The sequence below is a fragment of the Haliotis asinina genome, chromosome 14 (assembly GCF_037392515.1).
Source record: "Haliotis asinina isolate JCU_RB_2024 chromosome 14, JCU_Hal_asi_v2, whole genome shotgun sequence".
Lineage (NCBI taxonomy): Eukaryota > Metazoa > Mollusca > Gastropoda > Lepetellida > Haliotidae > Haliotis > Haliotis asinina.
In genome coordinates, this window is record NC_090293.1 from 17681676 (window position 1) to 17707625 (window position 25950).

At 41.4% G+C, this 25950-nt stretch overlaps 1 protein-coding gene across 1 annotated transcript; it reads right to left on the reverse strand.

Moving 5' to 3' along the window:
- Positions 1–1426: 1426 nt before the first annotated feature.
- Positions 1427–25950, reverse strand: LOC137261856 (blue-sensitive opsin-like). The gene is made up of 4 exons (XM_067799661.1): positions 25830–25950; positions 21954–22690; positions 4520–4660; positions 1427–1731 (listed from the first exon to the last, which is right to left on the reverse strand). The coding sequence occupies exons 2-4, from the start codon at positions 22602–22604 to the stop codon at positions 1492–1494; spliced, it is 1032 nt and encodes a 343-aa protein (XP_067655762.1). The 5' UTR covers positions 22605–22690; positions 25830–25950; the 3' UTR covers positions 1427–1491.

A 25950-nucleotide genomic window follows, 5' to 3' on the forward strand; every position in this document is an offset into this window, starting at 1 on the left:
TTGCGTAGTAGCCTTTGACACAATACTTTATGTATATTAGTATTGTGTATATTTAGTCCGAAATACTTTGTTCAGTGAGGGTTTTGGTTCTGTGTGAGACGTTTAAGGAGTTGGCAACGAGGAACAGCTTTTGTAAGATTTTCAAGTAAGAGTTGGTGACTGTCAAAAGCAATTCATATTTTCAGATATTCACAAACGTCCATCGCTAGATATTTATTTATTTATTCTGGATTTGATGGAGTTCCGAGACACCAAGGACTTTTATTTGTAATAATGCTTTTGTAGAAAATGAAATTCATTACGTATTTGAATATACAGTGGAAGCTGTCACAACCGGCACTCATCGGGACTGAAGAAATAATCCGGTTTAGACAACATACCGGATTGTAGAGTTGATAATAAATGTACATGCCACGGGCGGGACCGAGATTTTGTGCTGGTGTTGACAACTTGCCGGATTGGACAATTGCCGGTTATTACAGCTTCCGCTGTACCATTTATTATGATTTGCACTGTAAGTATTACTAACTGCATAGATCATTAATGCTTCTCTGAACACATTATTCCAGTGTTTCAACAGCAACAATTTTTTCTACATACATTGAGACAGCAATTCAGCCCTCTCAGACCATCAACAAAAGTTCCCACTCATCGAATCAAGTTCGACGAATTCGAAGTCCTGTCAACCAAAAACCAGGGCTTCACAAAAAGCAAACTGATGGAAATCATCGAAATCCGCCGCCACAAACTTTTGATCAATGGAGATCAAGGATACTACATACCATACCTATGAAGAATTAATCAAACCATTGACTGTCTATGCATTGTGTCTGTTTGTTGTTACTACTTAATCCCACTCGTCTTGGCTTCATCCCTAGTGCCCTTTGTTGTCTTAGTTCCCTACTGGCCTTTTGTCGCAACATTCCATGTATGTAAGCTTCTCACTATTTGGTTGTATTCACATTTAGCTTGATAACGCTGTAAGAATCTGCACGGAAACGTCGCTGAACGTAATAAACAAGAAGTTGTAACCCATAATGTTGTATGTTTCATTTTTGACTCACCAACTTCTAGAATTCCCATTAACAAGCAGTAAGGAAGCATTGTCACTGTGCTCTGTTTACACATGAATCTGACTGTCAGTTGCCACCACCATAAATTTACCCTTGTTTATTTTGTATTGTACGTGGGTCTGTGACCTTGATACGATGTAAACATGCTGAGATAGAAAAAACAGAACGCACTATTTTTCTGCAGAACGCTATTGAATTTGTGTTGTTGGATTATAGGATACCCTGGACTTTCTATGGATACAACTGAAGTTTCACAAAACATATTCAAACAACGTGGAAGGCCAATATTTTTATTAAAAATATCACAGGCACAAAAATAATATATACGAAAATCTATGTACATGATTCGTCTCAGTAAGTGTCAAGTTATTTTAGGCCACATATGGAACCATCAGCTTTGGTCTCGTTATAACATCATTTACGTTGTATGTGTAGTAACCGTGTTGACGACTGAGGAGCTGTCATCAGAAGACTTGCACTTTAACTTCCGATAACAGTTCCGAATGATTTCAAGGAAACACTCCCGGATCCGCTTGTTGAAGATTCCATACAATACTGGATTAAGTAGTGGGCTGAGAAACAGCAGAGACAGCGATACAGAGTGTCTCATCTCATTCTGATCAGCTGCGTTGATAATCACATCGTACAAGACACGACCCTGAAACAAGTTATACAATGGTGACTGTCTGGGGTGAGTGGGTGAGTTTAGTTTTACGCCGCACTCTGCAATATTCCAGCTATATAAATGAAATAATCTGTAAATAATCGAGTCTGGACCACACAATCCAGTGAAGATGAGCATGATGTGCGCAATTGGGAACCGATGACATGTGTCAACCAAGTCACCGAGTCTGACCACCCGATCCCGTTAGTCGTCTCTTAGGACAAGCATAGTCGCCTTTTATGGCAAGCATCGGTTCAACACACTGGTTCGATTCCCATCACCTGTACACTATATGAAGCCCAATTCTGGTTTTCCCCACCGTGATATTGCTGGAATATTGCTATCGTAATAAATATTGCTGTCGAATAAAGCTCTAGTTTGTAGTTTAGCCACTCTCCCACTGCATGCTACCTGGTACCCGTTACTGTCGGGTATATGCTTATATTTAGGGCTCCATGCCTTCAGGCAGGAGTTCTATTGTAACCGTTGGGATTATTTATTATTATTATTTAGTATGCCGCCCATTTTTTTAACCAAACATAACTCCTAAACCAGTCCTCGGAATCACTTCAAAGAAATCACCAAGGTGCTCACATTTCAAACAAGTAAATATATGCAAAACTTCACGACTTCCAAATTTCTTGAGCAGATGCGCAATCGAATACCAAATATTTTTGCCTGGACGGGTGAAGTCGCTAAAATGAACCGTTTGGCAGCTATTTTTGTTTTCAGTTTTTGGCCATGCATTTCGACAGTTTTATGAGTAGTTAGCTCCCAAAATGTGCTGAGCTCGAACCATAAGCTCTAGACACTCCAAACTTTCCATAACCTACGTATGTCAAGTAACCATTGTGCAAATTCTGCATAAAAGGTGCCAGGATGTGCCTTCGATGGCGACCTTATTGACTGCTACTTCCGGACCAAAGTTCTCTTCAAAAACTTTCAAAGACGTCTGCACGAGTTTTTCAAAACCAAACTTACCAGACAAAAACTGAAAAATCCTCTTACAAAACATTGAGTGTATGTGTCTGACAGATGAGGTCCTGGAGATTCCAGAATGTTAATTGTTTTGATTGTACAAGAAAGGACAGACGAGCTACGGCCTGCTTAAGACGAAATTATTTCTTGTCCAGAACAGCCCATTTATACAAGCCACTATATTCTCCTATTTTCCTCCCTGGTCAAGGTAAAACTATAGGGGGGATAACTGAGCTATAGTTCTAGTAGAAGAAAGCAACGGTAGATTATTACGACAACCCTCGCTTGTTGGCTTTCCCATATCTCAAAGAGCAATACGCTTTTAAAGAGCAATACGCTTTCTAAATTAAGTCTTCTGCAGTAATTTTTTTGTTATAAGTGACCTGTTTCCGGGTGTTATGTGTACTCCCAGTGCACTTGCTTGCTCTTGTTTACAAGTTCAGTTGTGACATCTTAGATCTACAGTATAATAAATGCAGACACGGGCCATGGATGCACACGGTATTCTAGCAGAGTCACATGGACCGATCAAAACTCGACATTCTTACATGAGGCTAGATAAATTATGTTACGACAGCTTGAAATAAACCGTAATCCTTTGCGCCAGTGTTGACGGACAAATAAAATTGTCTCCTCAACAATATGAAACTGGGATATTTGTTTAGAAACCACAAACTGTCGTTATATGTGTTTACGTAAGGCATTTGTTTATAAAAGTGACAGATAATCTAATTCATAATTCTACAAGAAATTGAAGATTTTTTGCACTTTCTCCGATGTATTTCCTAATACACGTTCCGGTAACACGTTCAGCTGCGATAGCGTGAGAGGAAAGAATATTAATAGTCTATGCAGCACAGGACAACACTACGGCTTGGCTGCATTCGAAATCTGAACATAAAGAGTAGTAAAGGCCGTACGGCTCGGCTTGAGCTACTCTACTTATGCATGACCCGTGAGGCCATATGGCACAAACGGAAGGTCGAATTAACTGCTTTGAATAGGGTAGCAGAGAATACTATCAATGTTGTTGCTTGCAACCTAAAAGCCCTTATCGGAACATTAAACCTGTGGCTTCTTTTTTAAAGAAAGTTGGGGCATTTCAGTGAGACAATTCAATAAGAATAGAATATTGAAACAGTATTATAATAGTTGGTCGCAACAGTATGTTGCAATAGACTACAGCTATCGTTTTTCCCCCTCAGTAGTCACAACTAATTACCAATACGAAAGACAGAAGTGACATTTCACAGAGATAAATCTACTTTCTTTGAAAGTATCAGAATCAAGAATGATACAACGCTCATTCTACTTGCTTTTTCCGAAAGATCTATATTTCTCACACAGACGCGTTCTTGGACTAGATGTTTGTTGTCAATCCTCATTATTGTCCAAATATTTGGTATCATTAATTATATCTCATGATCCCTTATTTTATTACGGTCAGTGTCTGAAAAAAATCGTCTTTTCTTTTATTTGTATCACGTACGCCGTCTATGGAAACACTATTCCATTCAGTGTGTGAAATAGTTTCCAAATTTTGCCAGCCACTCGGGCTAGCTGTGCCTAAATGTTACCAGCCCACGAAATAATTCACTAGTCCGAAATGTATTTGTAGACCCTGGCTTCATCACTAGGCTGCTAATACGATGAACATATCTATCAGGCCATGTCTTTTTTTAATATTCACATAAGGACCTTATGCCACCGGGTACCCATTTTCTGCTGAGTTAATATTTTATCAAGTTCTCTGAGGACGTTGAGACAACTGTTGAAAAGGAAAATGAATCGGTTAGATTCTTACCAAAAATGGTCCATAACACAGACAGAAGAACAACGACACGACGATGCAGACTGTGGCAAAGGCTGTGCGACGTTGACGACCACGGATGTGTGTTTGATGTTCCGGAGCATCCCCAGACTCAACTTGAGCTCTCCTCCGCAACTTCAGATGAAAAAGAGCAAATAATTGGTTGGTTGGTTCTTGTTTTTTTTACTTGTTGGGTAGTTTTTTCTACTTGCTACGCGATCGGAATGACTTTCGGCCACCCAATCCACAGAGTGTGACCATCGGATCATCCAACAGGTCGCATCCCACTACAAATACAGATAGCAAGGCGCCAATTCAAACCCTCAATTATCACAGGATGTGACTAACATGAGAATGTATAAGACAATCAAACCCCACCTCTCACCCTGTGGACCAAGGTACCCAGACAATTATCATTGTATAACCTACACCCTATACTGATCGCATGTCACTGTGTGCAATTAGTGTCAGTTATCACCAAAGACTTGGTTCCGATTGTCCAAACGGGTACAACGTGTGTTATGCGATCTTACATAATGATTAAAATGGCAACGTGATCGGTGAACGACTTGTAATTTTATTGTCCACGTTGTCCGCTCATGCAGAACACATCTTGTGTTGTTTTTCACTGATGACGAGGATTATTCCACAAATTAAGTCAGACACAAGTCCTCGGACATGTATAGAAGTCTTGTGAGAATCGATATCGATACCACACATGTACACCGAGTGTGCGCCTAGGTTCAAGATACCTCTCGAGATACGTTGACAATGTATTGGTGTCCCCCTTACTGAAATATGCTCACTCGCTGTTTGGGGTGCTTTGTACGAAAAAACCAAACCCAAAACATACCGCTAAGGTGAAGGCATACACTTCCGATAGTCTTAGCGCTAATGTGATCCCACAGACTTCTGATAGTCTTAGCGCTAATGTGATCCCACAGACTTCCGATAGTCTTAGCGCTAATCTGATCTAACAGACTTCCGACAGTCTTAGCGCTAATGTGATCCCACAGACTTACAACAGTCTTAGCGCTAATGTGATCCCGTAGACATACGAGTCTTAGCACTAATGTGATCCCGTAGACATACGATAGTCTTAGCGCTAATGTGATCGCACAGACTTCTGATAGTCTTAGAGCAAACTTGATGCCGCAGGCTTAAGACAGTCTTAGCGCTAAGTTTGTACAACGGCTTCCAGATCTAAGGTTTCTTTCAAAAATCAATTATAACAGTGTATAGATCTGATATAAGTATCATCAATCCAGCCTATCCCTTGACATGTCATCGGTCGATTACTGACGGAGTGCGGAGTGACATAACAAAGCCATCATTGATGCATTATTGTGACACATGTTTGAAGGTTTGTTTACCAGCGCAATACACAGAAATACCCTAATATCAGAAAATGGATGGATAGTAACCCGTTGGGATTTCACTTTCAAGCCCGGGAATTGCGTACATGAAGGCGACAACACTCGTAATGCAGTCACAATAAACTGAAGTGTGTTGATTACGTCATGGACGTGTGTTTATCGATCTCTGTAAATTAGTGATTTCAGGCGTTCGCTTAAAGGTACCCGTCATAAACACACGCATGGGCAAGTCAATTCACTGAACCACAAAATCACTCCCTTTTTGAAATTGGCAATCCGTTTAATTCAAACACATGTAAATAACAGAATAGTTATCGAAAGATTTCAAAATTGACATGTTTCATCATCAATACTTAAAGACGAATTTCAGACAATTACACGTCAAAATGACGACGGGTGGCCGACAGTGCGATCCCAAAGTTGGCCTCCCTGAGTGTTGACAACAGCATTGCCTCGTCTGTACATTGCATTGAATGCATGAGACGGTTCATGAAGGCCATGGAAACTTGCGCCCAGATTCGGCTATACGCCTGAGACAGTTCAGCTGTGGTTGTCGGCCTTGGTCGTACATTGTTGAGACTCATCTGAATCTCGTCCAATAAGTGTTCTATCGGACTGAGGGCAGGCCACTGAAAAGTTTGTCTGCCGTGTTGACGGAGAAAGTTACTCTGGCAATATAGCTATGCGCGTTGTCCTGCTGGTAGATGAACAAAACGTGACGAACAAAACGTGGCACGACGAAGGGTCTCAGCGATTGAAGCGGGCAGATGCCATACCATTTCCTCTACCAGGACCAATATTCTTGAACGCCATATGACCTAGTTTGTGATTGAGAGCAATAGCACCCCACACCATTATGATCGGGCCTCTCCACGAGTCTCTTTCCAGGATGCAATCATCTTACTTAGGTAACTGTTATGTGTTGTGGTTTCTGCTTTTTCGGGCAAATATATCAACATATTTCAAACGGAAAACTTAATGAACAAGAGTGTTTAATCTCAAATTCAGTGCAACACGATACATGTTGGTCGGTGTTTGGCGGTATTTCTTCACAAACTGTAACGTCATGTGTGCGTCACAATGTTTAGTGTTTTATCTGTATAGTGTATGGTTCTTTAAACAAAACTAGATTCAATATGCTTATGTTATATTGGACTAACGCATCGTCTGTGATAATTCTGATTACAACAAATAACTCTAGTCAACTTGAGAAGGAGCTCTTGTGAGCTCAGAGACTGAGACCTCAAAATGATGATATCAAGACTTCTATCTGGAGTTTTTACATTACAGAAAGGGCTTAATGGAATGGAAAATAATATGGTTCAGGGCCTGTGAAACAAAGTGAAGAGAGGTCTGCTTTCATGACGTGTTTCATCTTCATCTTGAACCTGAAATATAAGGATAAAGCGAAACTACTGCATCAATCGCTTCTGTCAGAAGCATTTCACTAATCACTTCCGTTAAAACACATTATACTCTTCAATAAAAGTAGAGGAACTGTACTTTCAATGTCCGATTGTCGACACTGGGAGATATATGAGCTTGAATCAATGTTGAAACAATAATAATGGATGCTTTGAGAATGCATTACCACATGGATTTCACGCAAAGCAAAGCTGTTTGTTCAGTTATTCCCCTTGTTAGGTGACAGGAGTATGACATGAAAATTTTAGGTTTACAATTTTCAATCAGTAGTATGTGATTTGACCCTTTGAACCCTGACCATTCCCAGGTGCAAGGAAACAGTCTACAGTGATTTATCGCCCTGCCTCGAAAACGTGAAGATCCACAATGACAATGAGGCTCCCACATTGTGCACGTGCTTTGAAAGCATTGTGTTTGCGTGTGGTGATAACGTGAAATGATGAAATTTCCCAACAATCACTTTTGCTTTAACCTTATCAGCAACCCATGCTTGTCGTAAGAGGCGACTAACGGGATCGGGTGGTCAGGCTCGCAGACTTGGCTGACACATGTCATCGTACAGCACTAAAACAAGCCTCGTTGTGGTACATACCTTAAGCAGCGACTAATGACTACCTTTCGTAAACCCAGCATCTAAGCATTACGGAAATGGTGCATGGCCTTACAACCGCTGTATTATCGATGGATTCAATTACAGTTTGTATCCGCGCAAAACCCCATGAACATTCGGGTTAGTTTTGATCTTCAACAATCCATACTTGCATGACTCACCGACTTGACATCCAGCAACGCAGATTAATGTTCACAGTGTCACTGGATTGTTTACCGAGGATTGGATTGTTTACAAAATGCGCAATTTAGCCGAAATATAGCTGAAGCTGGCGTATATACACAAACACAAATTCAAACGGCATATAGATAGAAATATTGATGTAATTTGAGACAGGATTTCAATACACCTACGATCCCAAACGGTTAGAATAGGAAACTCGATGGAAACCACGAACTCCGTATCCTGTCACGTCTAAGGGGCAATCACCGTATCCTGCTAAGAAACGTTACACAGCACATCATATATTTTTTCATGAAAGAGTGAGTGAGTGTAGTTTTACACCGCACTCAGCAATATTCCAGCTATATGACGGCGGTCTTGTAAATAATCGAGTCTGGGCCAGTCAATCCAGTGATCAACAACATAAGCATCGACCTGCGAAACTGGGAACCGATGATATGTGTCAACCAACCCAGTGACCCTGACCACTCTATCCCGGGACCTTCACAGGTCTTCATGACAGAGACATTAATTGTGTTTCGTGGCCAAATATACCTGAAATATAGAAGTTAGTGGTGTGGCCAATGTTATTAACTGACAATGCCATACTGTGGACATTGCGATCTCACTTTCTGGAAATACCGTGCAACGCTATATTCTGTAACGGATGTCCGACCAATTGGCTAATGGGCTTAAGAGCTCTAGAAAAACACTGCAATACTTCAAGTGAAAGAATACACGGTTCTTCGGTCAGTGAGCAGGCATTTCCCACTTTCGATGATTTTGATTTGCTCTCTTTCATTTTCACAGACGTGTCGCTGAATATACCTGTACACACAGCATACTATGAACGTGTCATACGCTGCACCATAAAAATAACTATAATTACTAGACACACGAGGTAATAAGTATCACTATAATTACTAGACACACGAGGTAATAAAAATAACTATAATTACTAGACACAGTAACTATCAGTATAATTTTCTTGCCATTCCATGCAACATGCGTATCGCCATACGTGGTGTGTCTAGTTTATGTAACTGACTCTAATCTTAGCAAAATATAAAGAAAACGAGCCTCAGGTGTTTTGCAAAACTACAGCAGTCTTGACAATGATGAACGTCATTGGGCTGTAGAGGATCTGTTTGTTTCTGAGAACCACTGACCCTGACATGTCGGTAAAGCATAAAATATTTATCACTATATTTACTCGATATGAGATAAATTAAGTATCACACACCTACCAGTGTGTATTCACTTGATAAGCGGCAAAGTCAATCTATGGTAGTGATGGTAATCGTAGCACCGTGATGAATAAGTGAGTGAGTTTACAGATGACGTCAAAGCATTTAAAAGTGCATGGATGAACAGGTTCACACCCGTGCTGTCGAGTATTTTATCGACTGAAAACCCGGACTGTCGATGATCCAGAGGCTATCACCAGATTTATGGACTACATCGCAGAGACATGGGTGGATGGACCAAATCAGTGGAAGAAGGATCTCCTGAATGATGGCCGTCGCCAGAACATCAAGCAGAACCCCGGGAAGATCCCCACACAGCAAACACAGGGATCAGAGTGAACAAGAAAGAAATACCGGACTACAAATGGACGGGTGTGGTAGTTCCATCTGAAACTAAAATCTTCAGCAACCTCCTTCCACTCCTAGTCAGTTTGGGTCACCTGAGTACTTCGCCCATGTAAACCTCTGGCAAGAAGGTGTAATTAAGACTTGCATAAGAATTACCAGTGACTAGGAAGTGAAGAGTGGTTACCAACATTTTGTCCGCTATTTGTTGGAACAAGCTGGTCGAAATTCTCTGGTAATATCTATATAGCCACTTGGATCTTCCTTGCGGATGTTTGTCAATAATTGATTCTAATGTCTGAATTATGTCAACCATTCCTCATCAACTCGATCCTTTCTTTCTTTGTTCTAGTTGGATTTACCTCTTCTTCCTTGGGCTTATCTTGTTCAATGTGCTGCTCTGTAAGAAGTAATAGTGCTGCGCCTGCGAGATATACACACCTTTAATTTTCTACAATAAGAGCTTGTTCTCTGGTGTTCAACAACTTATGGGCCCACTGCAAGCCTGCGAATGCATGAAGATGGCGGTGATGCCTGCTCCTGATACAGCGTGGTGTCAAGCAGGAACAAATATTGTCACGACTGCTTCACGCATGCGCGAAGTGACTTTGGAAATGTATGCCCATGCTGGAAGTATGCACGTCGTGTTTGTCCATGCCGTACACTCGACGTAAACACTGCGCTAATAATACTTGCCCTGGTCGTAAATAAGTCGTGCCACAACGTGCCACTGCTTACCAATGCACACAGTTTTCGGTAACGCTTTGCGTGCCAAGTGCGTAACAGGACGCGTACAGTGCTCAAACTTCAGGCGTCCATGCGTACAATCTAAATTACACGCCTTGCCACGACGACTTGCGCGGCAGTGCGGGGACAAAATTCGTGAAAGTGTGTGGGGGCTTAACACATTAGCGGTATATGTGCATCCATTAAAGTAACTGACGTCATCCGTAACAACATCCACACTGCATTGTTTATATAGTGGGACAACAGGACATTTATCGACATGTACATGAAGTAGATCTGCACGCAAATCAGGAACAAAACAGCTCGGTCATTGTGTATTTAAGCGACAGCACTTTAAGACTGATATCAGCCTTAATGGTATGATGTTAATGAAATGAGGGAATAAAATGCGCGACCGCTGTCGTCCTGCTGATGTGTAGTGCACTGGGGTTAAGTGAGTGTTTCACTCAGTACGTTAGGGAGTACAGGAATGTGTTTACAGGTTGATGGAATAGTGGTGTGATTTAGCCTGGATGTTGTTAGCGCTGTAGGTTTTTCGTCGAGCGCTTTATGTGTATGCATGTGTGTGTGCGTGCGCGTGTCTGTTACTGTGCCTGTCGGTGTGAGTTATTGTGAATGGTTTTACGCCGCTTTAAAGGTCACATGCAACGTAAAACACAACTTTGCAGATTCTGGTACCTTTCGGTATGTACTTACCGAAACAAATAATAAAAAATGCCAATTCAACTTATAAAGTTGAAAAAAACGCGATGAAAAAAAAGCCCGCGAAATCGGAGTTCAAACGTTTCACTAAATTCCCCCCAGCGCTGGGGGGAAAACTGGTTTCAACTGCTGTGCTGCGCTGCGTCCACAACGCATGCGCAGTGAATAGGTTCGCGGAGCTTGAAACAGTATGCATGCCCAGCGTCTGAGGTCGTGAGCAGTAGTCTAATCTTGGTTGTGTACACAAACAACGAAATAATCTACTCGTTACGTAAAACAACTTGTTGATTGTGGTAAGCAGTCTCTGTCACAGAGAAAGCTCAGTGTCTGGTTTATTCACACCTATATGTCTGTCTGCCTGTCTGCTAAAGACAACATGCAATACACAGCTTCAATCATTAACCAGGTGCAATTTGAACTTAACACCTATCAGACTATCCGACATAAAGAAAATAAGTTGATTTATGACTCGTGCACCCGAGTCCCATGTCTGCCACATTATGTAATTAGGCAAGTGTGATACACATGACATGTTTTTATGTCTGTGGGTTGCAAACAAACTACATTCATTTTTTTCGGATGACTGGATCTGACGGAAACTGGTTCAAACTCTTATCAGTTTCAAGTCCTGCTTTGTACTTGGACGAATGATAAATTCCAGCCATGCAGTAGTTTACCATCTCTACTGACATGATTTTTATTGGATCGAGCGCAAATTCAGAGAACATGCATTTTCAAAACCCAACATCTCTATATACATTCTTCATGGATAACAACTTCTTTTCGTGTATATGATTTTGTTTGACAACAGTATATGAATCCATACTGAAATGACGCATCAGGTACACAAAAAGAAGTTGTTATCCATAAAGAATCTTACTTTCTTGTGACTGGCTATACTTCTAAAATGCCCATCAAACAGATCATCTTTCTGTACACACAATGAACCCTCAGCATATCAGCAAATGACACAGCCAATCGGAAGCCGTCGTTACACTTGATTGCATATCCACCCGCTATGACTGGGTTCGGTCTCCCGAGGGCTTCGTTTCGGGAGAAGTAAGGCAAAGTACAAAATATTGCACTTTTGAATCGCGATTGTATGCTTATACTTGTGTATATTTGTTTTTTAAAAGCAGCAATATATATTATATGACATGAATAAGTGAAAAATGTGTTTTAATTATGTTTGATTTTTTGGTTGCATGTGACCTTTAAGCAATATTCCAGAAATATCGCGGATGGGTTTCCATGTAGGGAATCGAACCCGTGTCTTCGGCGTGACAAGCGAACACTTTAACCTCTTGGCTACTCCGACGCCCTGTGTCGGCGTGTCTATCACACAAATTATATTCGCAATCATCGTGAGTGAGTGAGTTTAGTCTTACGCCGCACTCAGCAATATTCTACCTACATGGCGGCAGTCTGTAAATAATCAATCATCGACTTAGTTCTAGTTCGTGGGGATGGGGTAGCTCAATGGTTTGAGTGTGGGTGCAATATTGCTTAAAGTGTCGGTGGAATGTAGCTGGAATATTGCTGAGTGCGGCGTAAAACTCAACTCTCTGACTCTCTTACTCACTTAAAGCGGCAATTAACTTACTTACACGCACTCCTTTAAGTTAGTTTTCACTTGAAATTTGGGAGGAGGAAATAAGTTTGGGTCTTCATCAGCATAAATGTACGTTAGTCAAGGAATAGCTGTGTAAAACATCACTCAATTAAATTATTCACTCGGACGACCGAACGCTCACCCACCTGTACAATGACATAACATCGACTCGAGAGAAATGTCCAAACTTTTTTGTAAATATAGTCTGTTATGGGAACGAATATAGAATTCTTTTTATTACCGAAGTCGTAACTTCAAAAACGGACTGGCCACCCACCGTTGCCGCATGTAGAAAGCAACGTCATAGCATTGTTCATGACGTTAATGATAAAGCGATAGTTTGACATTGCATGATAAATATGATACTCGATGTGTTGGTCCTCGTAGGTAATAAACATATATTTTTCTCTTCATGTTCCATTTCTGCTTGACAACGGTACAAGAATGTAGCACTCACGAATACAAGAAGATGCCATCCATAGGTTTGTTCAGTATGACGGTGTCATCTAATCACATGCCTCCATCACGATATCTCTGTCCATGCTCATGCCGTTGATCACAGGATTGTCTGGTCCAGACTTTATCATTTACAGACCATCGCCATACAAAGCTGGAATACTGTTGAGTGCAGCATGAAACTAAACTCACTCACTATACTTTGAATATTGCTCAGGGAGAAACAAATTTTACTTAGTGTAGTAGAACCTAGAACACGACGCGTAAGACACAGAGACAAGTCGCGTGGGCAGCACGTCACATCATTTGAAACCCATTCGAAACACCACCATGATATCAATTAAAAGGTCATTTTGATACAAAGACTCTATTTAAAGAAAACATAAATTATCTCGAATGACTCTGTAGTGTTACACCTCATACTATTACAAATAACTGCCACATCGTGTCTCTCAGTGATCTAAAGTAATCTCTGAACAGGTCTCCCATTACATGTGCCCTCATTATTACCGCGATTATGTTCTCGTCGCTGGGGCAACGGCTCTCATGAATCGATGCCATCATATTGGCAGTATCTTTTCTTTGTTCCAAACATACAGTCAGTAATAACAGCATCCTAATTGTCGTCGTTTTTCACATCGTTTTCAGACATCCGGCAGAATCAGCAGCGCGGACACAATTCTAAAGTACACAATGGCGTTATTGTTGAGGGAAGTTCTTGCATTACGAAACAGTTTTGATTATACAAATATTCTGCTAATTGGGGTTTCTTTGAAAGTATATCGCCGTGGATGGTTTGTGATTAGTTTAGAACCATCTCGTATCATTTTGTTACAGGTGCATGTGGTTTGGTTAGTTGGTTGATTGGCTGGTAGGTTTGCTGTTTAAAGCTGCATTCAGCAATAGTCCAGCTATATGGCGGCGGTTTGTAAATAATCAGGTCTGGACCAATCAAGTGATCAATATCATGAGCACCGATCTATGCAAGTCGGACACTATAGCATGAGTCAACCAATTCTGACCACCCGATCCCGCTAGTGACCTCTTACGATAAGCGGGCGGTGGGTGGCTTAGCGGTTAACGCGTTCGCTCGTCAAGCCGCCGGAGCCGACATTGATACAACGTGTGAAGCTAATTTCCGGAGTCCCTCGCCGTGACGTTGCTGGGTTATTGCTAAGACATAAATGTTTTCTCGTTCTGGAGTCATTTGGGTCAGATCCAACAGAGATGAAGGTTGAAACACCGACAGTCAGATCTGACATAGACACAGGCGGGATCACCGACAGTCAGATCTCACAGAGACGAGATCATGGAAAGTCAGATCTGATATAGACAGATGCGTGAGGACAGACTGTCAGATCTCACAGAAACGTGATCATGGACAGTCAGAGCATATATAGACGGGGGCGGGATCACCGACAGTCAGATCTCACAGAGACGAGATCATGGACAGTCAGATCTGATATAGACAGATGCGTGAGGACAGACAGTCAGATCTCACAGAAACGTGATCATGGACAGTCAGAGCATATATAGACGGGGGCGGGAGGACAGACAGTCAGATCTCACAGAAACGAGATCATGGACAGTCAGATCCTATATAGACAGTCAGATATTAGAAATGCGGGATCACAGAGAGTCAGATCTGACATGGAGGTGGGAAGATAGGCAGAAAGATGTCAGAGAGGCAGGATCGCAGACAGTCAGATCTGAGACTATGAGCTCTTACGTAGAGGCGACCCGACACAACGGGCGTATATACCGAGACTGAAAGTCAGATTTAACACGTAAATGTTGACCTTTCGACAACTACAGACTGGCGGTATTATATTAGTAGTATTATCGACTGACCAGCACTAGGGGAAGACTGACCAGGAGGAACCGTGTTCTGGGAAACGATGGAGGCCATTTCCTTTGATCATGTAGTTAATACATGCAGTGCAATAATGACACGATAAAGGACTTCCTTTTGCGGTAATGCCTTCATCAGGAAAACATGGTCTACCGTATGTTCGGCATCACTGGCAGAATATCTGAATGCAATAATCTGAAGGCGCTTTAAAGATTCCATAGTTTTTCGACTTTTATGTGTGATAATGATTACAACATTCACGGTCTCAGTAAAGTTCTCAAACGAGAGAGGCAGATCTGTTGACAACATGTCCAAATCAGGGCCCGATCCACAAAGTATTCATAATGTTACGATCTACCCTAACTATTTTGGTTTATGAACTGCTATCCTAGCGCTTGTGGATATGGCGCCTGATCTTCAAGTGACAAACTATACCATATGAAAAGTCCCTAATTTGACTTCTACCATATTTTCCTGTGTGATTTTACAGGTAAACAAATGACATCCATCTGCATGCAGTTATGACAGGTGGCACCAACGTGTCAGGATACGCTCGCCTTTTCTTGAACACCTGGTGTCATCAGTATTCGACATTATTAAAAAACATGTTTTTGACGGAGACGTAATTTCACAATCGTTGTTTTCCCTACCGGGCCCAGTGTGTGAAGCTTATTTCTTGTGCACCCCGCCGTGATATTGCTGGAATATTGCCAAAATCGTCGTACTAGAAGAATAGATTTCGTATACTTACGACAGTAGTCAGTTTTATTATACTCTCGACGTCCAACGTTTGTAAAGTTTCCATTTTGTTTTGAAGGAATCACGACGTAAATTGTAATAAAAAGCAAATTGTAATACTTGCACGTGAATTGTAATAAAAATTGACGTAAATTGTAACACGCAAATTGTAATAAAAATTGACGTAAAGTGTAATATTTTTGGTCGCGGTAGAATGTAATAAATATGTACGTAAATTGTAATAACAGTTTATTCACGCGTGAAAATGCGCGTGTTTGTTTTTAGTTGTATTTTATACATCATATAAGCTTGTTACGGCGGTAACTCAAGAACGAAATGACGGATTTTGTTCAAATTTGGTTCCAAGGTATACTGGCGAGATTCACCGACTGCAGTTTAAACTGAGTGACGCTGAGATAATTTGCAAGGTCACATAAAACATCTGTAGATTTTAACCTGTATATCCACGAGGGACATTCAATAAGTAGTCAGCCTCACCGAGAAAATGATACAAATGTAACTGTTGTTATGTTTTATTTTACTGCATATTATCTATCAGCCTCAGACAAATTGGTTTTCCTATGTTCCAGTCTCACGATCCCCATTTTGTGTGACTTTGTGTCTTGGCCTGGTACTCCCCCAAAACGTGAAATCTCCCATCAAATGCATCACAAACTTCAGGAAACAAAACATGCAAAAACAGTTGTGTATGTTTGAGATTGATAGAGTCCGCTACAATCAACGTTGGATATTAAACTGAAAAAAGCAACATGAAACTGCAATCGCTTGTCAGCCGTCTTGGAGACACTATCCACTCCTTTTTCAGTTGACGCCATCATAAGTACATAACTTATTCCAGTGTTTTCACTTATTCATATATGATACCAGGGTTTCCCGCTAAATACTGAATAGTCACACGTGTCAGCTCTCAATATATTATATATCTGAACACAATGTTTCCGATAAAATAAAATGAGGGTATCCTTCAAAACAGTCCCCGTGGAAACATAAATCAAGCAATCCTAATCTTTGAACGTGAATGATGACGGGAAGCCAGATAATAATATGCTGAACATATTTGATATGATATTACCTGAGGCCATACCATTAACGGGTAATACCAACGGGGTAGCCCAATAGTGCAGTGGTAATGCGTCTTCCTAGCACGCCAAACCTCGGGTTCGATGAGGCACCTAGGTTCGGTTCCAGAGAAGAACACATTTGCCTAGTTCCCTTGCTCAAGGTACTTAGACTGACATTGTCTCAGTTCATCCAGTTGTAAAATGGGTACCTGTGAGGATGTGCTGACAATGTGAGTGTTTAGTTCGTTGCGCCTAACAGGCAGCTGTATGATCCCCAGGGAGTTGAAAGAATATCGGAAAGTATGATAGTGTCCTATGACAGGGGATATTAATGTACGCAGCAGGCAACACCCTGGATATGAGAGTCATGTGAGCTTACTATTACTACTACTAGGTAACAAGTGGCAGATGGTTTTCCAGTTTCTTCTAATCTATAAGAAACATTATACCCCAGTGTTGAAATGACTAATATTACGTCAACCATATTACCCACATAAAACTTTGGATATGACTTTGCTAATTATTCCTTCAATATGGAAATGGAATCTTTTAAAACAATTGACACTGATAATGTCGTTAGGCTGCTTAGGACCACTCTTTAACACACGCACGCACGCACGCACGCACGCACACACGCACGCACACACACACGCACACACACACACACATACGTCTGAGGAAAATGCATTTCGATCTCAGAATTCCTCTGAGCTATTTAAATACGAAAAGGAATAATCTGGAAATAAAGATCATGGAAAACTTTTAATCTAATTTCGACAACTATTTATCACCTCAGTATATTCAACCAGCTGGTTACTACTCCATTGGGACCGTTCCACGTCTTGTCATTGATGATTCTGAGAGGCCTTTCTGTTTTTACAGATTTGGATAAAGCTCAAACATTAAATGAACATTTTGTTATTATTAATTGAGGAAATCACGCGATAATCTACTTTTCAACAAAAGTAGACTCCCCGTCATCGTTATATTTAGAAGGCGGATTCTCAGAAGCAACGTGACGTCATAGCATTGTTCATGATGTCATGTCACCATAGCAAAGCGATATTTTACCCTGTGCATTTGGTATGAAACAAATTATCCTCGACATGTTTGCCTTTGTAGGTCATAAGCACCATTATCGTTATTATCATTCTTTGAGGTTAATGCTACCCGTTGATTTCTTTGTTGTATTTTGAGCGGAAAAAACTCATTTCAAAATAACTGACTTCCTTAGTATACCCATAACAAATAGAGTGTCAACTTACATTGTATATTTTACGGAAAGACATTTGACTTTACTTTGATAACGAGCTCATATTATCGATTCCTTGAAGTAAGTGATACGGTTTATTGACATTTCTACATTATGCTTTAAATTCATCAATCAAATACAACAGATTTGAGAGAAAGTAGCCAGACTGCCTGCTAGTTGGCGCCAGACGATAGCGCTTCATGACGTCCTTAGCAAATGTAACATAAAATTTACTCTCATAAAGCTACAATACTTTGCAGGAATATGATGAGGAAAATAATACGAACCAGGTTAAACTGTAATACCGCAATATATAAATGCATCATCGAAGCAGAAATGACGATAAATCACATATGATCATATTACATAAAATTAACTTCAGACGTGTCATTGTGTCAACAACGTAAAAGTACATTTCAAAGTACAAACGAGCAATATCCGGTTAGTTTTTGGATATGCTATGAAGAACTTCAAATGTAATAAAAATAACATTGAATTATTGAAAGCTATTACTCGTAAGATATGTTCTTTCGTCAACATTGAAATTAACTCCATAATATTGTGCAATTATGTGCACAAAAAATCTATGGTTTTTTACATGAAAAATTTCACAGCTGAAAGAATGGACATGAAGTCACAGAAACCATTTGCTAACCAAAAGTATAAAATTTGAAAATTAGTAATGAAATAGCGTTTGTCACAAACGTAGCTACTAATACCGCCACATGTCATCGATAGCTCAATGTCGCAATAATCATCAGCGTCACACTGACAAGTACGTAAACGTTAAAGAAACTGTTTTCGGATGCCTTGGTACAAAATGCGAACACACTCCATCCATGAGTTTGGGAGATATCGCAAAAATACTCGCTTTGACTTTGAAAATATTCCGAAGGTCACTTAATGCGACTGGCGCTAGACGATACTTCTAACTTCATATTGGTACTACTGGCAAAAAGTTGGATCGGGGCACAGAACGTGTTTACGAGAAGTAGGGGTGCACGGCAACAGTGAATATTTGGGTTGTGAAAAGGAGAGCAGATGTAGACTAGTGCACGTGTAGTGCATGGCGAAGAAATTTATTCCGCGCATAGCTGCATACGCCTTGCTCATACGCTTCACCCATCTCACTACATTTGATCCCGGACATCCTGGTTCCCCTTCCCTCACAATGGCAAGCGCCAGTGGGCGACACTCACATGTTAATACGGGTCGGTGCTCAACTTGTCCTTGTTTGCCAGTACTTTTAAGCATAATGTATCGATTCTCCCTTGTGTTTAAGCACTAAAAGTAGGACATGTGCAAAACAAATTTCACAGTTAACTACGCACAGGTTGATCAATCAATAAATACTCTTTGATATAAAATGGGATCAAAATCTATTAATTCCTTCACGAGTTCGCGGCTACCAAGCATGGCATGTGCAAAACTGTTACCTGAGAAAAAATCATCTCAGGGTAACTCAATTCAACTGTGGAAATAAATTTCGTCAATAAACCTTGGTACACATTTGAACAAGATCAATCATTTCTTTCTCGGGTTCTTTCAGTTAGTATACTCAGTCCATATGAAAACGCAACCCTCACGAAATAGCTCCACGGATTGCTATGTGAAGTATATACTTATGATGCATTTGAGACAATGAATGACTTAAGAAGACATGCAAACATCATTAAATTTCATTCACGATAATGTTAATGCGCGAGAGAGGCTTAACTGGTGTAAGGGTCAAACAGGAAGGTCAATAACGGGTCTGACCGCCATTTGCATTGACACAGGCGGTGCATTGTCGTCGCATGGAGTTGATCAGTCTCTGGATAGTGTTCTGAGGGATAGCAGTCCACTCCTGAACAAGGGCAACCTCAAGTTCTCGGATGTTGTCCATCTGGCGTCAACGTGAAAGACGTCGTCCAATTTCATCCCATAAGTGCTCGATAGGGGAGATGTCGGGTGACAGAGCTGGCCATTGAAGCACGGGGATGTTCTGCTGTGCAAGGTACTGCATGGACACCATTGCAGTGTGTGCCCTAACGTTGTCCTATTGGAACCTGAGGACATCGTGGTGTTGTTGAAGAACGACACGACATGGTTCTGCAGCACTTGGCCCCGGTAGTCGACGGCGTTTACCCTTCCTCTGCAGATATGGAGAGGGGTTCTATGACGGTAGTTTATTCCACCAAACACGTATAAGTGAAATCGTGACTCGTCAGAAAAGATGACACCGTGCCATTGTCGTAGTCGCCAATTCTGGTGCATGTTTGCCCACTGTAGACGCTGGTTTCGGTGACGATCCGTCAATATGGGGCCGAAATAAGGACGTCGCGCAAGCAGGCCTGCAGCTCGCAGACGGTTCCGTACGGTGTTGGGGTGAATGAATCCACTTCCTTGGACGTCCATTTTGAAGCATGCCTATGGCACGTTCCCGTTCAGGGGCTGTAAGTCGCGGCATCGTGACGGCGTTTCTCAAGTGTCAGTGAAGAAAGGAAATTTTATTCGGATTAACATGCTTTTAAAGGCAATGTGTGCACAAATTCAGAGTGAAATTCATTTTTCCCGTGGTGTGCGTGCGAAACATTGCCTATAGCGTTACAGTTAACATGAAATTCTCGCATGTGTCAATAACATTTAACTCTGGCGGACTTCTACCTCTTTCCACAAGCAAACTGTAGCGCAAATGGGTTGCGCAGCATAGAGAAAATGACGAGCGAGCGAAGCGAGCAAAGGTTGGCAACGTACTTTCCTCGCTTTGGTTCGAAAAGTATACACCCTGTTCTTCACTGGGTTGTGCTCTCACATATCCAACCCCATGTTAAACAATTACTCAGCAAGATAAAAAAAAGTCATGCAAAATGGTGATCATGATGCTGAAATAAAACAAAACCAATTTGCTGGAGTTTGACAGGTAATGTGTAGAAAATGGAGCATAAAAACATCTGCACTTGTATCATTTTTCTAGATAAGGCTGACTACATTCTAACGTCCCTTGTATGGAAATAGTTTTGTACAGGATTAGTTGACGTGGCTGTCGTCTGGTAAATGGGTTTCTAGGCAACGGGCACATGCATTTCAAAAAGGCATACTATTTCCCTGGAAGCCTGCTCATTGTAGGAGATGATGCTATGGATGAGGCGTTTGTGACTTTGATGATTGCGTGTTGTTGATTTGCTGTTTAACGCCGCAATATTAAGGCAATATTAAGCTATGTGGCGGCGGTTGCAGGGATAACAGAGTGATCAACAGCACGAGCAGCGATCTACGTAATCGGGATACATGTGTCAACTAAGTCAGCGAGCCTGACCACCCGATCCCGTTAAAGTCAGCTCTCATGACAAGCAGGGATTGCGTGTTGAGTATCTCAATTGTGAACACCATGCTTATGTTGTCAATAAAAGAGCGAGAGTTTAACGGAAGAGAACTATGTCCGTATTTGGCTGACACAGCTGGTAATGGGATCATTGCTTATCATGCCAGTCTCTTCTGGGTCGTGGTCTGACCCAGAATAGACTATTTACAGGCTACAAATATCTGTGATACTGCTGCTGGCAAAAGCAAAGACAAAACAGGAAGTAAACTTCATCACAGGTTATTCAAATATAGGGAGGGTGGGGAAAGTGGTTAAAGCGATCGATCGATCGATCGGCCGAAGACCCGTTTTTCGATTCCCAGCAGCAAATGGGTACCCGGTGGGATACGTCATGTGACATGGATACAATTTGTGAAGAACACTTCTGGTGTCCAGAACCGTAGTGTTTTGGAATATTGCTAAGACCGGGGTAAAACTCACTCACTCAATCACAATTTAAATGTCAAATATCGACTCACCTTTTGTATAATCGATATATTGAAGAACAAAACTACGACTATCGTCAGTAGACCTTCAACGCTGATGAACCCTAATATCACCTTGTGAAAGGATCCGCCCACAGCTGCTGTGAACTCATAACCACAGATCTTATTGGACTCGTAGATCCTGTAGGGCGAGTCCAGATGAAAAAACGGAAATATCAGGTGCAGCGTCATCCATATGAGAGTCCCAACAAGAGCGAATTTGATCGACCTAGCGGTGACCTTTGACCTGTGATAAAGAGGCTTGACCAGGGCTAAATATCTGCATGACGTCATGACGGTGATGACACCGGCTGACCACATCACCATCGTCGTCGTCAGCCATCCCATCAGGCCACATACGAATGGTTTCTTTAGGATTAATCCGCATGATAACCATCCCATCAGGAACGTCAGTAGGTAGAGGCAGGTGGAGAGAAGATCGTTGACGACGAGGCTGGTGACGAGAAGTCGGTCCAGGGAATCGGCAGATCCCTTCATCTTCAGAAGAACTACAAACGCGAGGACATTGAAGATGAACGTTGGGACCAGAATTAACGGAAGTTCAGCTTTCGAAAGGTCAAGGCCACAGTCTTCTGATGTGGTCGCGCTTGCCGAGGAGTTGGTCGTTGTAGCTGTCGCTGCCATAATCGTTTTGTTTCGAGTTTGGTTCTTGCACACAAAATGGAGGCATTTAAACCGACTTTACTATAAATCCTCTGAAACTTTGGAATCTGAAAGAATATAGAAGACACACAAATCAGGCTGAAGGTTGGCACAATGAATAAGGATATAAGAGGATCAACGTCCATTTTACAGCCAAACACAAGCTCAGTGTTAATCGTTCCACTGCTTACACTGAGTCTAACAAACCCCAATAGAAGACCGTATCAGATAACCTTTTCAAATGACCAATCGGAACAAAGCTTACCAAATCGTGAAAGTTGACATTCGCACATACTTTTCGAACTTTTACCCCAAAAACGTTTTGTCTCGAACGATTTCGAATGTTATTTTCCTCACGATCGCCTCCCAGAACGCCACAACAGTGAGTAAACAGTGGCTGATATTAGCGTTTTTGGCAATATTCAAGGATGTCAGCTTCCAGAAATATTACCTACGGGTAACTATGTCATCAGTAAGTCGTAAGCGTATATACTACAGTTCAAGTTCAAATATCTGCGTTTTCTGTGGATTTTCGTTTGTTGAGAGATCAATGTCGGTGACCAGGGAATTTGTAAGTCCCGTCGAAGCTTAAATAGTAGCCGTTGTCTGATTGGTTACATCCGTTCTACCGTCTCACATTTGACTGGACGGTCATAGATCGCTCAAAGGTTAGATGACACGATCTTCCATTTCGGTTTGTTAGAAGTGTAGAAGTGTAACGAATAATACTGAGCCTAAATTTACTTAGACTGGTACACGATTTAACAATACCATATTACGTGTCTCCACGACAACAAGCAAAGAGCTTCCGTCATCACAGATTTTGATGAGCGGAATGAACTGCGGCCCCTGTGATAGCAGTGATAATGACAGTTAACGTGCCCACGGTGTCTTATCCATCAGGGCCTATATTTTCGAAGCACCCTTAGCGCTAAGATAGTCGTAAGTGCCATACATTAACATCAACGTACGACTTTCTTAGCGCTAAGAGTGCTTCGAAACATCTGGACCTCAGACCCGTTGCCGAGAGCTATCGAGGCGCCACGGCTGCCGGAAGTCGCGATGCATTATAGGAGTTACGACAGTCGTAGATTTACGACAGTTTTGAGAAACGAGGAGCATGGTAATTGTGGAAAATTTGGTCAGTTAGATCACGTCGATATCACATCATGATTCCTGTTACGATCATATCATCATTATATCATCGTACGTTGTATGCTGAGAACAGTTCCCTTTACCTTACTCTTCAAGCCATTTTATGGTGTGTTTGGAGACTGTATTAGCGCCCGTGATATATAGTGCGCATTATTAAAAACTCATGTTAATGTGAAATGCGGTAAAGTCCCACGAACGATCTCATCTCCCATCACAGAGAGACATGGGCGTTCCCGGTGGATTTGGAGTCAGGGCTAATGGATTCAGATCGACTTTCAAGTGTGTTGTGTTTGCTCTCTCTCGGTGGATGTAGGTTGGCCGTTCCTGATGAACTGCATTTTTCACAAATCCAAACAAATAAAAACACATTGGCTATGATCAAGGGACATGCAAGCGGTGAGTACCGCTTAATGACTTGAAAACAAGCATGCAAACTGCATGGTTTTGTTTTGTTTACATACTACACAGTAGGGGGTGCTGGTGGTGAAAGTGTTTGCTCGTTTGCTTATTTTCCCTCTAAAGGTCTTGTAAAAGTAAACCGGAATTCGAAAATTACGTATGGAATATTACAAGAATAAGCACGAAGTGCCAAAATTAAGAAAACGGGACAATGAGTCTCCATGAGAACAGGGCGCTAAAACAGTTGCTGAGGGCTAATTCTGACCCCGATCTGAATGGTGGTTTGCACGTACACAGACTGTATCTGTATGCATCAATCATGAAGTGGTTTTAAGGTTCTGTCCATTATTTATTGCTACAAAAGGTAGTCATTAACCACATATTCCAGTCGTTGCTTGAAGCATGTATCACAACGAGGCTGACGTCTTAGTTCTGTGTCAGTGTATCAGTGACTGTTTGGTCTATTTCTGGTTACTACAGATTATATCTGGCGTGACCACCCTGTGCCGCAAGACGCTGCTTCTGCCTGTATTTAGTCAAGATTCTCAGATTCCAGTTATTTGACAAACGTATAGAAACCTGTTGACTTTTGACCTTATGTAGTCATTGTCAGTGCACTTGATTGTCTATCGTGAGTATATATTATATATACCAGCTAACGAACATGTCACTGACATCGTCTAATCAAAAATATGGCATTTGCATGGAATGTTTTCAGGAATATTCTCAATACGTCACGTGCGTTTATTTCTTCGAAGAGTGTATTTGGAAATATGACAAAAGCTGAAGGGCGCGTATTATGGTTCACTCCACATGGAAAACAGACAGCAGAATCACATTGCAGAGAGAGCACTAAAGATTTAAAGTAACTACTTTTAACAATATTTAACAAATCTCACCGCGGGGTACACCATAAATTGGCTTAAACAGCTCTAACCATTGGCGAAAATTACACCGGCCCTTTGACGTCACGTGTGGACGCTTTGTCCAGTAAACTATCCCGTGTGCGAACACTTTTGAATAAGAAGCTGTGAAATATTTTCATGCTTAGAATGGCATGTACTAACGAAAGGAAAAGAAACCATAGGTTTCAGTTGCATTTAACCCCTCTATCTTACCACTGAACATTTACACTGTCTACGCGTTATGGGACAGGTCTTTCGGCCATAATAGTGTTACAGTCTTCAATCTACAAACTGTTGCACGAATAGTGAGTATTAAAGAGACATAATTAAAAAGGACCTATACACGTAAAACTCTGACTTGTGTGTTGGGGGATGGTGAGATGGGGGATGGGTGAGATGGGGATGGGTGAGATGGGGATGGATGAGATGGGGGATGGGTGAGGGGCGTAAGGGGGAATCACTTCGTATCATCAGCATCGATAGCCAGTACATTGTCATAAGAGGGAGGTCTCTACAACAACCCAATTAGGTTGAAGTGGCAGTTTCATCACAATATCTGGAATTGTCAAATATGACACTTACATACATATGACAAACACAGAAAACTTGGGTGACATATGTGTCAGTACCTTTCGACCGGTTGATAAAGTTTTCACCTGTTTACCTTTAATGTAAACTCCGTCTCGGAATAAACGATTATTCAATGGCTTGAACGTTTAAAGAATTCACAAAAATTTGTAACTCTCACCTTGCAACATCCAAACATCAAAGGGGATGAAGAAGATGACTTTCCTAATCCCCAGTCCACACCCTAACAACACCTGCCTCCAAGTAGTCAGTGCTAGATTCATTCATCAACCCTGAGCTCC

Excerpts from the sequence above, each read along its gene's own strand:
- LOC137261856 (XM_067799661.1), bottom strand. The coding sequence starts at position 22,604 with ATGGCAGCGACAGCTACAACGACCAACTCCTCGGCAAGCGCGACCACA. Across the intron at positions 4,661-21,953 it reads ATATATCGATTATACAAAAG|TTGCGGAGGAGAGCTCAAGT; the intron begins GTGAGTCGATAT and ends TTTCATCTGAAG. Across the intron at positions 1,732-4,519 it reads TGTGTTATGGACCATTTTTG|GGTCGTGTCTTGTACGATGT; the intron begins GTAAGAATCTAA and ends AACTTGTTTCAG.